General features: G+C 39.3%; 1 protein-coding gene and 1 long non-coding RNA gene across 2 annotated transcripts; both read left to right on the top strand.

The window, feature by feature from the left end:
• Nucleotides 1-788: 788 nt before the first annotated feature.
• mipb (major intrinsic protein of lens fiber b) lies at nt 789-3,831 on the top strand. Its single transcript, XM_023293040.3, has 4 exons — nt 789-1,612; nt 1,929-2,093; nt 2,196-2,276; nt 2,398-3,831. Exons 1-4 carry the CDS (start codon nt 1,253-1,255, stop codon nt 2,581-2,583), a joined length of 792 nt encoding a protein of 263 aa, XP_023148808.1. The 5' UTR covers nt 789-1,252; the 3' UTR covers nt 2,584-3,831.
• Nucleotides 3,832-7,099: 3,268 nt separating this feature from the next.
• On the top strand, nt 7,100-15,340 carry LOC129349467 (uncharacterized). The gene is made up of 3 exons (XR_008602480.1): nt 7,100-7,300; nt 8,431-8,579; nt 14,453-15,340. It is a non-coding gene; the product is annotated as an uncharacterized LOC129349467 (long non-coding RNA).
• Nucleotides 15,341-15,400: the final 60 nt, after the last annotated feature.

The raw sequence follows: 15,400 nt of genomic DNA, 5'->3' as shown, positions 1-15,400 counted from the left end.
CCCTTTAGTTTAAGAATACTGATCATCACTGGCTGTGACTGAGGCTTTAATTGTGTCCAGTACAATAACCTGAAGCTGGAAATTTAACCCTGAACTTTATCTGTAGCTTTAGCATTACAAATTGAAGATAACACTTTGCTAATTTTTATTCGTGTGCTTTAATTTAATATGTATTTTTGTGTTTTCTCTGACCATACGTAGCCCACATGCTTGCTACAAACAATGGTTTCACAGGGTCAGGCATTTCAGTGTATGGGTCAGTTCAGCGCTGTTAGCTTTGGGTACTTCCGTCTGGGGCCCCAGTTGTATTATCTGCATGTGTGTATGTGGGTGTGTGTACATGTGTGTGTCTTTGTGCATACATGTGTGTTTTCTGTCCTTGTCTATCAGCATTTGTGTCCCTTGATTATGACAGTTATGATATGTCAACAGATGACATACGCCCCAAAGAAAACTTTCACTTCTCACTTCCAGCTGCTTTTCACTCTGACTGTTTCTTGTATTTTCTGGGGGAAAAAAATGCAGTTCTTCACGTCAATTTTTTTCTGCAAAACACGGTTAGCTTCCAACAAATGTTTTTCATAGATTTACATTCATTTTTGCTCTATGTTTCTATTCTCTGCCTCTCTTTTGGCCTAGCTCTCTTACATGGGGGCGACAGAGGGGTTAAGTTTGTTTGATTTAGGATGTCCAGCACTACCGCCCCCCGCCCTTGGCCCTACAGGGGGATTATGGCGTCACCTGGGGCCCCTGGGGGGGTATTATAAAGCGCCTGTCTGGCCCTCTCCCCTCCGTCAGAGAGGCTTAAAGGTCCATTGGACACTCTGTCTATCCCCGTCTCTACTTTAGAAACACCCCTTTAGCATTGATGCCCACCTCCTCTTGACAACTCATCCCACCTGAGATCTCCACCTACACTCCCACATTACCTCACACCTATGTCTTTGCGACAGGTGGACAGAGGTGGCAAGCGAACGCAGCTGAGTTGACTTTACCAACCCAGTTCACAGTCTGGTAAAGATCCGCTGAGTGGATTCGTCTGTTGACGTTCTGAAATCCTGTTTTGTTTTGACTCTCTGGGTGTGTTTGGTCGGCCAAGTTAGCTGACTACAAAAGGGAGACCCTTTTTGTTTGTTATTGTTAGCATTTGAAGAGGACCGAAAAGGTAAACGCTTACCTTTTCTAGACTCATCCAGATTTATTTTGAGAGAATTGTCTTCTTGTGGTGGAGAGCCTCAAGTGAACAGTCACCATGTGGGAGTTCCGGTCTATGAATTTCTGGCGGGCAGTCTTTGCAGAGTTCTTCGGGACCATGTTCTTCGTATTTTTTGGCATGGGCGCTGCCCTGCGCTGGACCACTGGGCCTCATCATGTGCTTCATGTGGCCCTGTGCTTCGGCCTGGCAGCTGCCACCCTCATCCAGTCCATTGGCCACATCAGCGGCGGCCACATCAACCCTGCCGTCACCTTTGCCTACCTGGTTGGCTCACAGATGTCTCTTTTCCGCGCCATTTTCTACATCGCTGCCCAGTGCCTGGGTGCTGTAGCTGGGGCTGCTGTGCTGTACGGGGTCACGCCTGGCAACATGAGAGGCAACATGGCAATGAACATGGTAAGAAACCAACATGGGTGTTTTTAGAAAACAAGTATCGAAAGGTTTATGAGCAGGTTGATTTGATCCATAGGTTACAGTTTTTGGCATCAGTTTGGAAGTTCAGTAATGCACATTTTTTGAATCCAACCAGGAAACCATAGTAAAAAAAAAAAACAACTTAATATTATCAAATACTGCATTCAAAGTGATGTTAGTTAATTTATCTAAACTAAAAGAGCAGAAGTGTACCGATTCACTGCAGCTTTCAGACCAAATGTCTGCCATGATTTCTTTGATTTCTTCTCCTAATTTGATTCCACTTGTGTATCTCCAGCTGCAGCCTGGCATCAGCCTGGGAATGGCCACCACTGTGGAAGTTTTTCTCACCATGCAGCTCGTCATCTGCATCTTCGCTGTGACTGATGAGAGGAGAAACGGACGTCTTGGATCTGCTGCCCTCTCCATTGGCTTCTCTGTCACCATTGGACATCTCATGGGGGTGAGTCACATGGAAAAACTTTATGACACAGACATAAAGATGTATAGAGATGAGTATAAGTATCTCACAGCACAACACAATAACGAGAGTCTTGTGTTTTAGATGTACTACACCGGTGCTGGAATGAACCCTGCTAGGTCCTTTGCCCCTGCTGTGCTCTTCAGAAACTTTATTAACCACTGGGTAAGACTTGAAATCTGACAGAAGAGACCGATCAATCCCTCAGCTTTCACTTCACTCTCAGACGAATCACAAATGACTGACTAGTACGTGAGGTGATTAATGTGAATTTTGTTGCCGGCAGGTGTACTGGGTCGGTCCTATGATAGGAGGTGCCATGGGTGCCCTTCTGTACGATTTCATGCTGTTCCCACGCATGAGGGGTCTGTCCGAGCGCCTGGCCACGCTGAAGGGCAGCCGGCCCCCCGAGAGCGAGACCCAGCAGGACACCCGCGGGGAGCCCATCGAGCTCAAGACGCAAGCCCTATAAACCTGCCCCTGCCCCCTTCTCTGACTGGGGTCGAGGGATGAGGACAAGGCCCTGAGCTACGCCAACTCCACCTCCACTGCCCCCACCTCATGCCTTCACACGCCACCACACAACGCTAACCCAAGTACTCACATGTAGACTAGCACGTAATGAGATTTTCCAGCGCCACTGTAAAAACCGACACACACACACACACACACACACACACACACACACACACACACCACACACACACAGGTTCACCACTTTCAACCTCAGCACACAACAAGCTTCCTTGACCCCCAGTCCTCACTCTGTATTCTGAACTGGACATTGTGTTATTGATAAATGGTGACCAGAGCCTGAACCAGTAGCCGTCTTGTCTCTCCCTGGCCGCCTGCTTCCTCCTCCCAGCCAGGCTTTCGTCTGTAATGCAGAGGAGAGTGGAAACCCTGAAAGCCAGCAGAGAGTGGTTTGGGGGAGGCGGGTGTTGGGGAGGGAGGCCGGATGAGGGTGAGGCAGGGATGTGGGTTTGATATGAGAAGGGTAAGAGGGCATGGGCTAGGTGAGGGTGGAGTAGAGGGGTGGGGACTGGGGTTTGGGTAGGATAGAGAGGGCAACACTCTGGGTTTGTGGTCGTTTCAGGTTGGGTTAGACCAGTGAAGATGGGCATGCTTTTCATTATTCATCTGAATTTATCTCCATTTTAGTTTTTTTTTCCTGCACCTCAGACACAAGACGTGGATGTATGATACCATTAGATTTGACCAGGTTTTCATAATTTTCAATCACTACATTTTATCTGTGGGTTTGTGTTTGTGTGTGTGCAAGTGTATGCGTGAGAGTGAGCGTGTGCATGTGTGTGCGCCTGCCCGTACGTATGAGTGTGTTTGCAAGTGAGTGTGTATATGTGTGTACGTGCATGATCACGATTGCAGATACAGTACTTTTTATTTTGTTTTATTTTCATTACCACTCTCCTGTTTCGTACCATTAACTGTGTTCATTTTGTCATCAATTTTTAAGACATGATCATTTCTCCTCCCCTCACTGTGGTATTTGCTATGATATTCATTTTTACATAAACCATCTGCTTTTTTGTTCTGAACCAGCGCAATCCAAAGCAAATGTTGTATCCCAGACTTCAATAGTAGGTCTGCAGATCGGCTGTGCGAGCTTTACATTCAGTCTCCTTTTATTATTTGATCCTTACTGGGAGCACAAGGTGTTTCAATAACAATTTCGATGATAATAAACATAAAAACTTGATACGAGGGTTGGCTCATTTTTGCTTCTTTAAATTGTACAGGTTATGGATTTAGTGTGCAGCTCGGAAAGTGTGAGTTGCAGTGAATAACTATGGCCAGAAGAGGGTGAAAAGAGCACATGACAGACTCACAACTCAAACTTGAATCAGCTGAGCTTTGAACAAAGAGGAATCTTATGTGGTCTGTGTGCGCTAAGAACAAGTATGCTGTCATATATTACATTAGTTTGAGGTATGTAGTTAAGGGAGGGGTTGTTTGTGTAAGACAGGGTCCACCCCACAGCAGCACTATTGCTAGAGTTGATAAGAACCGTGGTTAAAGCTGACGCCTGTATCTCCCACTGTCTTCTGTTCTAATGCATCACAGCTGATAAACCACAGTGCAGACAGACTCCACCTTCAGAGCCCTGACAAGAAAAGAACCCCACAGAAAGATCAAAACCAATAATTGTTTAAACAAGCCCAAAAATTCTAAATAAGACACATTATTGAAGCATACTGTTGCAGTGGGTGACATGTTTCTTTCTTATGATAACCTGGGCACTGTAGTTTATTATGAAATGAATGAAAGTTTTGGATATTATTTTAGTCTCCTTTTATAAAGAACAAATGGGCTTAGAGCAGGGAGCCACAGTCAGGTGGAGATGGCACATGAACAAGCAAGCAAACAGTTTTTATGGAATGATGTTCTGTATTTAAAAAAAATAATATAAATATATAGAATAGCCGTTTTGTTTAGCTTACATACCATGTGGTCACATTGAAGACTACAAGCCATGAAGTACAATATAAAACAAAACAAACAACAAAAAATAAAATGTCAGCTTTCTACAAGCTCTTGGTCTGTTGGGTTTATTTAAAAGAGCAGCTACCATACAGTAAATATGAGGCCACTGCCAGCAGCCAGTTTGCTTATCTAAGCTCAAAAACTGGAAACAGGGTGAAAGTGGGCTTTGTTATGTCCAAATATAACTAAATCCACTCAATCAGCATCTCTAAAACTAATCTTTCTTTTTCTTTCTTTCTTTCTTTCTTTTTGCATCCCTAAAATTTATCCAGTTTAATTTGTACAAAAACCAAACTCTAAAAGTGACAGTTCACTGTTTTCTGAGAGCTGTGTGTCTATTTTTTGGTCTGCAATCGTTGCCAGGCAACCAGCAGATACTCCAGGAAGTGACTTCGTCCAGCTGTGACACATAACCTCATGTAAACCTGCAGCTTCTCATTTTTACCCACTGATTTTTACACAGGCTAAAGAAACAAGGTTTTATGAGTTAATCAGTGAGCTAACTGGCTGCAGCTTCATAATTACTGAGCAGACATGAGACCGATCATTTTCTCATTTAATTCTTAGCAAGAATAAACATGTTCCCTAAAATGTTGATGTATTTGTGTATCCTTTATGCAGTGGTAGAGGAAGAATTAATATCCTTTACTTGTGGTAAAAGAATTAATATTCCACTCTGTCCTGCATTTAAAATTTAACTTGAACATATGTAATCAGGTACTTAAATCTAAAATACTCACTACATTATCCCTCATGACTGTTGCACCAGTATGTCATTAGATTATTACTCCGCCAAGGAACGGCGGAGTTATGTGACAATCGGCGTACGTTTGTCTGTGAATCCATCTGTCTGTCTGTCTGTGTGAAACATTACTCAAAAACGGACTAACGGATTTGGATGAAATTTTCAGGGAAAGTCAGAAATGACACAAGGACCACCTCATGAAATTTTTCGCAATGATGCGGATTATAGTCGGCATCCACGGCTTTGTAAAGAATTTCCCATTGCCAGATATAGCAGCCGGCATGGCGTCGCTGTAACCATGACAACAAGTGAACACTGTGTCAGTTACCCGCTAACGATCACATGATTGCGATCCTACTACAAATTGACTGTGATTAGTTGGAAATCATACAAGGAATAAATGATTAAACTGTGAGGTGTTTCTGAGTCCCATTAATTCCAGCGGCCTGCTACATATTTAGGTCAGGCAATGTAGCAAACCCCAGCCAGACAATGGTGAAGCTCCTGATGTTTCACAAAGCCTTTATTTACGTTAAGCCATCAGCCTTATTATTTTGAACACAAATTCTGTTCTTCACTCCTTTCTTCACGAAACACCGTCAGAGCTTGTCTCCATTCCAGCTAGGTCCTTCTAAGTTTATACACATCCTTTGCTAAACAGCGTGGAACCGTTTTCTTTCATCTTTACGTGAATTTTCAGACTTTTCGACAGCGTCTTCATTATGTCAAGAAACCGCTTCTTAGATAAAGACTTCCTGTGCCGCTGGAATGGTGACAAAATAAAAGCCCGTAACTATACATCTCACAAAAACGTCATAGTTTAGTATGTCGTCCAACAAGTGGAAAAAAAGTGCCCAGGTACCTCAACTGGTTGAGAGGGTGACGCAAACAGGACTGCAACAGAGATGCAGGTTCGATTCCAGCTCATGGCCGTTTACTGCAGGTCTTCCCTGCTTTCCTGTCTTCCTCTCTACTTACCTATTGAATAAAACCAACAAAAGGGCCCCAAAAACAACTTAGAAAAAATGTCATAGTTTAGTATGTCATCCAAAATGTGTAAAAAACGTCATAGTTTAGTATGTCGTCCAAACTATCACTAAAACGTCATAGTTTAGTATGTCTAAACTATGACGTTTTAGTGAATTAAGCAGCCTTGGTGGAGTACTGCAGTCTCAGTGTTTTTTCTAGTTTTAACTCATGCAATAATGTAAAAGCAGGACTTTCCTGTTTTATTTGATTGAGGAGGAGCTCTTTTTGTACTACGTTGAGGGTCCGTGTATATTTTGGCAATTGGATTTTCTGTTCTGAAACGGGTATTGAAAAACAAAAAACAAGTGGGTATTTGATTTTCGTTTTAAAATGCAAAAATTAAAATCGAAATACAAGGCATTTTTCCTTTTCATGATCAAAAAGGGATAGACCAAATTTTAAAAATGCTTTGATTTTCATTTTATATTTAGAATAACAAAAAACTAAAATCAGTAAGAGACAGAAAAAGCCATTTTTTCATTTTCTGAGACCGGAAGTAGTCATCAGCAAGTGTGGAGCCAAACAGAGTACGGTGCATAAACTGTATATAATTTTTTTCCCCGTTTGTTTTCATGGTCAAAATGAGAGATCAGGTGGCCAATCTTAAAATAAATCAATCTTGATTTTTTAAAAATTTTTTTATAGAGCGTTAAAGTTTTGCTAAACCAGGGGGCGGGGTTACTTGATTGACAGTGTGGTCTGGCACGCTCGAAAGGTGCTATGGAGGAGACAGCGGAGACTCTGCTCTCCTCGTTTGGATTAATTCTGATATATTAACTGTTGGTTCATTTATCGGTGCAGCAGCAGAACATTTTCCACAGACAGTTTTCCTGACGGTTAGCTTGTTTTAACCAGTTTTCTGCCTTCGGCTGATTGTACCAGCAGACACTGAAAGGACTCTGATAGTTCGGTAAGTTAATGTTTATTTTCGTATCGGTGCCGCTTTTACTGCGCTTTATATGCAGCTTTAGTGTCAGATATAATGTGTGCCATGCACTCCAGATGTTGGTGGAGTTTATTTCTGTCTGTTTGACCAGAGAAGAGAGTTAGCATCTGGTAAATATTAGTTTTAATGTTAGCGATGCTAACCGAGCTAGCTGCTCAGTTGGAGCCTGATTAAAGCTAACGTGGCATCAAGCTAACGATGTTTGTGTTGTTTCCTGTCAGCCGCTATAGTGTGTTGTGTTCCTGTAATGTGGTTCATTAAGTTCATAAAACTGTGGCTGGTTGATGTTAATGTAACGTTCAGGAAACTTAAATGTCATTAAAACAGTAACGTTAATGTTCTAGCTGTCAGTAATCAGCTTTAATTTGACACTAAAACAGACTGATAGTTTTAAATGACATCAGTTTCTTTAATTTGTTGAAAATTGTGCCATTTGTTGTTGTGATGTTGCTGCTGATTCATTAAAACCAGAGGATCCATGTTGAAGATACGTTTAGTTCTAGCATCAGAAGTCCAAGAAGGAAAATGGAAGTTTAGTTCTGCTACATCAAAGATTTCCGGAATAAAATAACTAAATGAGTCTTTATGCCTCAAACTTTATTTTACAATAATGAAATAATCACAGATCATAAAAATATAAATAGCAGAGAAAACCTGAGAGTATAATTTCCTGAAAAGTCTGTGAAGGAAAATCAGCTTTTTATCCTGAAAGATCAGAATCAGCTCCAACATCTGCATCTGACAGCATCAAGTCAACCATAAAGAAAAGGAAAAAAGAAAATGACTTCTTTCTGATCACATCTGTTCCACTGCTCACAGTCTGCTGCTGCTCACATTCTTCACATTTATAGTCCACTTTTAAAAGTTCAGCAGACAGGTGCTCTGCTTTGGAGTGTGACGATGTCGGTGATGTGGAGAGTGAAGTTTCCGTTTCACCTACAGCGTGCTTTAGGGCAGCCGGGTCGGACTTGATGTTTGAAATACTGACTGACAGCTCAGATTCAACTGTCTGTAGTTCCATTTTGATGGATGTTAAATTTTCACTCAAAGCTGCCAGGAGCTGGGTCTTTAAAATAACCGCCGTCTCGTTACAGAGTGAAAGTAGCAGTTCCTCCTTAAGGTCAGAGATTGCAGCATCTGAGGGCCTCTTCAAAAGAAGATGTAGTTGATGAAGGCGTTCTGGAGCAGGACCAGAAAGACCACGACCAAGCAGCCTTGAGATCTTAGGCAGCGTCTCCCTCAGGTGGGTGTCGACGGTGTTCACGGTCAGGTTTGTGGTTATCCTGTCAAAAAACAAAACAGAAAAAATCTAGATTATAAATCAACATGTAACCAAAGCACTCTGTGTATAACGCCATAGTATAGGATGAAGTTCAGAATATGTCAAAGTATAGTATACTTTTCAAAAATAACATAGTATGGCCTGTAGTTCATAGTATAGTATGTCGGCAAAAAAAACCCCACAGATTATTATGTGGTTCATAAAGCACAAAATGATGGATGTTGCCTAAAATTGTCATGTATGATATGTGGTTCAAAAAATTTCATTGTGCAGTATATTGTCAAAATAGTATGTTATTCAAGAAAACATCAGAGTATAATATGTCGTCTAAAAATGCCATAGAATAATATTTCATTGCACAAGTAAAAGTATAGTAATTTTTAAAACTGTTCAAATTCTCATAATATGTTGCTAAAAAACAACAAAATAACTAAAACAAAAAAAGTCATAGTAATATGTCAACTAAAAAAGGCAATAGTATAGCGTGTCGCTCTAAAAACGTCATAGTATAGCATGTCGCTCTAAAAACATAGTATAGCATGTCGCTCTAAAAACGTCATAGTATAGCCTTTGGTCCACAAAACATTGTTTTGTCCTGGCTGTCTGAAGTAGATGAGGAGCAACACAAAAACAGTCCAAACGCTCGTTTCCAGAGGGTTAGACGAGTATTTATTTGAAAGAGTAAGTTTACAACAACACAACATGTGAGGGGGTTAAAAGTAAATGGGTGTTAGTAAAATAAAAGTAAATAAACAGAACTAAAAGTGAACTTCATGTTGACATTGATGGGCATTCCAACCAGGAACAAAGTAAAAGATAATCAATACGGGAAAAAAAACTCTTCCTGTTCACCTCTTCAACCCCAAAAACACACCGCAGTAGCATCCTAAACTAAAACTACCAATGAGTTCCCTGTTTTCCTTTCTGAACAGTTCAAAGGTCCCTCTATCTCCCCACACATCCACCAACCACTAGAACACATCTCCAAAGTTCTGCCGGGCCAGCTCAGCTTCCCCTCAGAAGAAATGCCGCCACCTGCCAGATGAAGGAGCCTTTTGAGAGGCAGCTGGCATCGTGATTGGACTGTACTTTGGTCTGTTCCAGTCCAGCTTCAGCTCCAGAGACGGCAGGCGGGACGAGTCAACGGAGGCCGAGTGGATGAAGGCATGCAGCTGAGTACAATCCAGAAAACAACAGAGGAGGAGTGCAGTGGCCCAGAGCCAGAACAACCAGAGTAGCATCGTATGTCTCTTAGAAAACATCATAGTATAGCCTTTGATATGAAAAAACGCCATCATATCTATAGTATATTGTACAAATAACAAGTCAAAGGAAAGAGACATACATTGGAGAATTGTAGTAATTGTGGGCTGACTGATTTACTGATTATCAGTGTTTTATTTTTAACCAATTTACGGTAATAAATACATTTAAAAATGGCGCTACTTTGGCTCTGAACCTTAATCTACCTGTGGTCGCTCTTCTGGAGTGATTTGATTGGTTATACATCACGAATAAAACTCCTTTAACTTAACATCTGTAAACAAAACAAAAACGTATCAACAAAGTTTTCTGTTAGACTTTGTGTTCTTGTAAGTTTAACTCCAAGATTTTAAATACTTTCATTTACTGCAAATGAATATCTACTCCAAATGTCTCACTAATAATCATTATCAGCCTTAAAAACCCACTAAACACCCCTTTATACTCGACCACACTTAGTACAGTCTGGTTCCCCCTTCTATAAATCTGCTTGGAATCTTCCACTTCCTGTTTGTCAAAGTGGCCTTCTACCTTGACAGGTTTTGTTGGAGCTCATGCAACAAACATTTTGGGTAACTGCACTTTAATATGGATGGATGACACTGAATTAGAGTCAGTTTTAATGAGACTGAGTTAAGATGTGTAGCTCTGTCATTAAATAGTAAATTATTTCTCTGAATTCACAGAGAAAAGTCTGAAATGTTTGCTAGGTTAGCGTCCCACATGTTCTTTGGCTCAGCTAAAACTAACTCTCTCCAACTTCTGGATCTCTTGAGTTGCTTGTTGTTAAAATATCTTGCTAGAGGTGCTGAAGCTCAGAAAGTCTAAGATGTTTGTTCAAAATAAGCTCATTCTCAAGTCTTATCTAAACTGTCCTCTTTTGTTTGAACTTTCCCTAAACTTAGGAGTTAATGACAGAGCAGCACATCCTGACTCAGTCTCATTTATGTAGCGATTAAACTTCAGTGTCATTCATTGATGGTAAAGTGCAGTTTTTCAAATGTTTGTTGCACACGCTCCCGACCAAACCAGTCCAGGTGGAAGACGATGTGAAGAGAAAGCTCCAGAGGATGAATATCACACATTTACGTTGGAAATAAATGTCCTTTAATTTGACGTTGTCATGCAAAAGTTGGATTTCCCTTTAATGATGTTCAAATCTTTGTTGAGTGTTTTGTTGATGTTTGTTTCTAAATGTTTTTTGACACTCGGCCCCAAAGATTAAAACCTTTTACGGCTCACAAGCTGCAACAATTCACACATTATCAACTATCTTTCTGACTAAACTAAGATAAAAAGTGAAAAACTGCCTGATTCCTGCATCATGAATGTAAATCTTTTTGGTGTTTATGACAGTAAACTGAATATATTTGGGTTTGACATTTTATGAACCAAAACAAGAAATGAATCACTGGAGAAAACAAATCAACAGATTAATGGACAAAGAAAATGTGTTTTCCAACATATATGACTGAATTACTCCAACATTACAAGATACACACTATTTTAATTCAATTTTATTTATATAACGCCAATTACAGTTCAAATTGTCTCAAGACGCTTTATTTTTTATATTTTTTGTCATATTTAAAATATGACAAAGTAAGAAATTTAAACTTCTTGACTAATCCAATTTATTATTTGGTTTTTAAGAGACTAATCGACAAAATAACTTTCTCCACTAAAACTAATAAACATGAGGTCAAATAGAAGGAACAGTTTTAAATACTGCAGTCCCACGACAAGAATAAAGTTTCTCAACAAAAACTAAATCTGCTGGTGGATTCCATGAAAGTCCTAATAAATGATAATAAAGTGTGATACTAAAGGTTTGTGGTGCTAAAAATCTCCAAGTAAAGATATGAAGTTGAACATCTGGATGGAGGTTGATAAAAGTTGACCTCCCTTCATTTCTCTGGAGTCGACTCCATGGATTTTATGGATGGTGGTTAAAGACCTGCTCTTCTAGTCATCTTTCTTCTAGTCGCTATAAAAAGTCAGTCCATCCTGGCCGACTTCAACACCTCTTCATGACAACTTGTTCTGCCTCCGACCTCGTGGAAACTCCAGAAACTCGGGAAAACCTGTCGAGAGTCGAAGAACTCGTGAAGACTCGAGGAACTCGTCAGGCGGGGGAAGGTGTGGTGGGTGGTGAGGGGAGGTGGGGGAGTAGAGGGGGGAGGCCGCCACCCACCTCCCCACCTACTCTCCGCCCTGACTCCACCCAGACTCCGCCTTGGCTCCACCCATGTGGTGACTTCAGAAACTACGATGCCAAAGGGACGACGAAATTATTTCTTTTTATCTGATCTGTAGCTCAGTGAGTTAAGGATTTGCCTATGGAGCTGCAGGTCGCTGGTTCAAGACCAGTCCCTTCTTAAATTTTCTCAAAATTCTGACAAAGACAAAGAAAGAAAAAGGCCAGTGGCGGGTCTTGAACCGGCTACCTTCCAGTTGGTAGTCTGTCTTCTTATCCCCTGAGCTATACGCTCAGATACTAATTCTTCTTTTTTTTGCGCATTTATCATCTATTTTTTGTCGTTTTCGAGTTTTTTTTTTTAACTTGAGTTTCGACGACCGTTTTTCTCAGGAGGTTGGACTTCAGCCTTTGTGCTGGAGGGTGGAACCCTCAGTTCCAAGACTTTCCAAGCCTCCAGACCTCCCGAGTCCTCAGGACCTGAGCTTTCAGACAGTCTGAGGGCTGAAATTTTCTAAGTCCCACAGTAGTTCTCTGTTAGATTGAACTTTCAGACAGTCCAAGGACTGATATCTTCTCAGTTCTTGAGTACTTCTCTGTTAGTTTGAACCTTCAGACAGTCTGAGGACTGAAATCTTAAAAGTTTCTCAGTACTTCTCTGTTAGTTTGAACTTTCTGGTTAACAGAAGCCTTAAAACTTGTGACCATGAGTCTTGATTTCACATTTAGACCATCCATCTGAGTTCTTCTCAGACCTTCATCTGTGGCTTTTTTAGAAATCCTGAACAAACTTTGATTCTCTTCACTGAACAGTAAAGTTTGTGGAGATCAGAAGGTAACATTAGTTTGATCGATGCCTTCAACTACTAGTAGACTTTATCTGGAAAGCAGTTTTCTGAAATGAGCACTTAGTAAATCTGTCCACAATCAAACCAAGAACATAGAAAGAGGAAATGTTTGAAGAAACAACTTGATGTTTTCATTTCAGACTAGAATACGCTTTAAGAACTTTATCTGTTTTTGCTCTTTTTGATCGTTTTATTGTCTCTTCTGTTTAATTTGATCTTCTAAAGTTTAACTGGTGTCTTTTCAAATGTTTTGTCTTTAGTTTGATTCTTCTTAAATGTTTAGTTTAGCTCTTTTCTCACCTTTTATGCTTTTCTAATGTCTGATTCTATTTCCAAATGTTTTGTCTTTTTAATGTTTAATTGGTTTTTCAAATGTTTTATCAGCTTGTTTGAATTTTTTTTCTTTCCCAATATTTAATTTTTCGATTAAATCTTTAAGGTTTTTCTTTTTAAATGTTTTACCACCTTTTAATGTTTAACTTTCTTTTTAAATGCTTCATTGTATTTTCTGTTTAATTCCTATTTGATGTTTTATTGTCTTTAAGATGTATTTTTCTAATTAAACATTTAATTTTTTAATTAAATGTTTTGTCTTTTTAAAGGTTAATGATCTAATTAAATGTTTTGTATTTTTTTTTAAATGTTTAATATTCTTCTTGTTTAATTGTATTTTTTAAATGTTTAATATTCTTCTTGTTTAATTGTATTTTTTAAATGTGTAATTATCGAAAATATTTTATCTGTAATTTTTAATATTTTTATTTTTAAATTTTGTTTAATTTCATACTTACATGTATTGTATCTTGTTTAATTATCTAATTCAATATTTTGTCTGTTTAATATCATTTAATTGTATTTAATGTTTAACTATATTAAACAGACAAAATATTGAATTAGATAATTACATACAATACATTTAAAAAATACAATTAAACAAGAAGAATATTAAACATTTAAAAAATACAATTAAACAAGAAGAATATTAAACATTTAAAAAACACTTTAATAATAAAACTTTTTAAAAGTTTTATTATATTAAACACCTTTTTCCTTTGATTTAATTGCTTTTTGTGATGTAGTTTATTTCTTTAATTTTCTTTTTCTGTCAAGATTTTAACCCCAACCTTACAAATGAAATAAACCCTTAAATCACAACGAAAATAATTCTGTTGTCACAATCATGAGTTAGTCAATTATTCAGTTCATCAATTCAACTTTATTTGTTTAGCACCTTTCACACAGATTACAAAACTAAACAAGTAAAGAGAAAAAAACTATGCTAAAACTATGATTAAAACTCAAAAACATTAAAAAAAAAAAAAAAAAAAAATTAACATGGTAATAAAATATGTGGTGTCCAGGGGATGAAGGGAGTTTATTGAAGTCTTCTTGGGCTCACATGGGAAATCATTTAAAATATAAACTTGATATTCAGTCTAAGGAAACTGGAAACTGCAGAGTGACAGAAAAACCAACAATATCTCCTGTTTTCTCCTTTAATGAGTCGACTCTTCTTGTGCTTTCAGACCAAAGAACTACAGACTCTTCACAACCTGCTCAAACTCTTGGTACAGGACCTCACCACACGGATCAAGAAGGTTTCCGTCTCATTTCTACTCTGAAGCTCACCTTCTCCTGCTCAAACTGCTGACAAATGTTTCTGCTGCTCTAAAGTCTGGTCTCCAGAACTTCCTAAAAACTCTCAAAGTCTCTTCTGCTGCAGGTTGCTTTGTAGAACTGTTCCAGAAAACCTCACTAAACCACATGGAGGGGCCTCAAGATAGTCATCCAAATGAAACCATACAAAAACCAAACTAGTACAACCCAAACGCTAAAGTCTCCTGCAGCCTACCAGAGAACATCTGAGAACAGAGAATCAGGACAGGAACTCTTACCTTCTGGACAACCATCGTGGGTTCACAAACCAGAATACAAAATGTGTCTGACCAGAAACCTCTAAAGACTCACTACAGCCAAGATAAAGACACAACTCAGCTGTACCAAATCCACTAATCACTGCACACAAGACAACTATCCAGTACAAAGCCCTAAAACACACCAAGAAACACATTAAAGACGATTTTACTGCTGGAAGCTGCAAACCAATGCCTAAAGAACAAACTAAAGCAATGGAGACAAACCCAGTTCAGTGGTGAAAGAAGCAGAGGAAATGTTTGGCTGCAGCCACATAAAGCAGGAAGACACTGAGCTGCTCAGGTGTTCCTGATAACACCAAGCTGCCACCTGGACAGCCAATAGGAACACAGCTTACTGGAAGTCCAGAGGGCTGGGTTAGTCAAGGAAATTTAGTTTAAAGTTGAAGCAGAAAGTTAACAAAGAAAGTTGAAAACCACCTTCTGATACCTGAAATCTCTGAGTTTTTACACAAAGAACACCTGAACATGTCAAACTGGTTCCATAGTAGAACCATCATTGTAAAAACGTCATAGTATGGTGTGTTGCTCAAAAACATT

Source organism: Amphiprion ocellaris, chromosome 8 (genome assembly GCF_022539595.1).
Source record: "Amphiprion ocellaris isolate individual 3 ecotype Okinawa chromosome 8, ASM2253959v1, whole genome shotgun sequence".
Lineage (NCBI taxonomy): Eukaryota > Metazoa > Chordata > Actinopteri > Pomacentridae > Amphiprion > Amphiprion ocellaris.
Note: the sequence above shows the minus strand (reverse complement) of the source record. Positions and strands in the feature narration are given on the sequence as shown.

Excerpts from the sequence above, each read along its gene's own strand:
- mipb (XM_023293040.3), top strand. The coding sequence starts at position 1,253 with ATGTGGGAGTTCCGGTCTATGAATTTCTGGCGGGCAGTCTTTGCAGAG. Across the intron at positions 1,613-1,928 it reads GCAACATGGCAATGAACATG|CTGCAGCCTGGCATCAGCCT; the intron begins GTAAGAAACCAA and ends GTGTATCTCCAG. Across the intron at positions 2,277-2,397 it reads GAAACTTTATTAACCACTGG|GTGTACTGGGTCGGTCCTAT; the intron begins GTAAGACTTGAA and ends TGTTGCCGGCAG.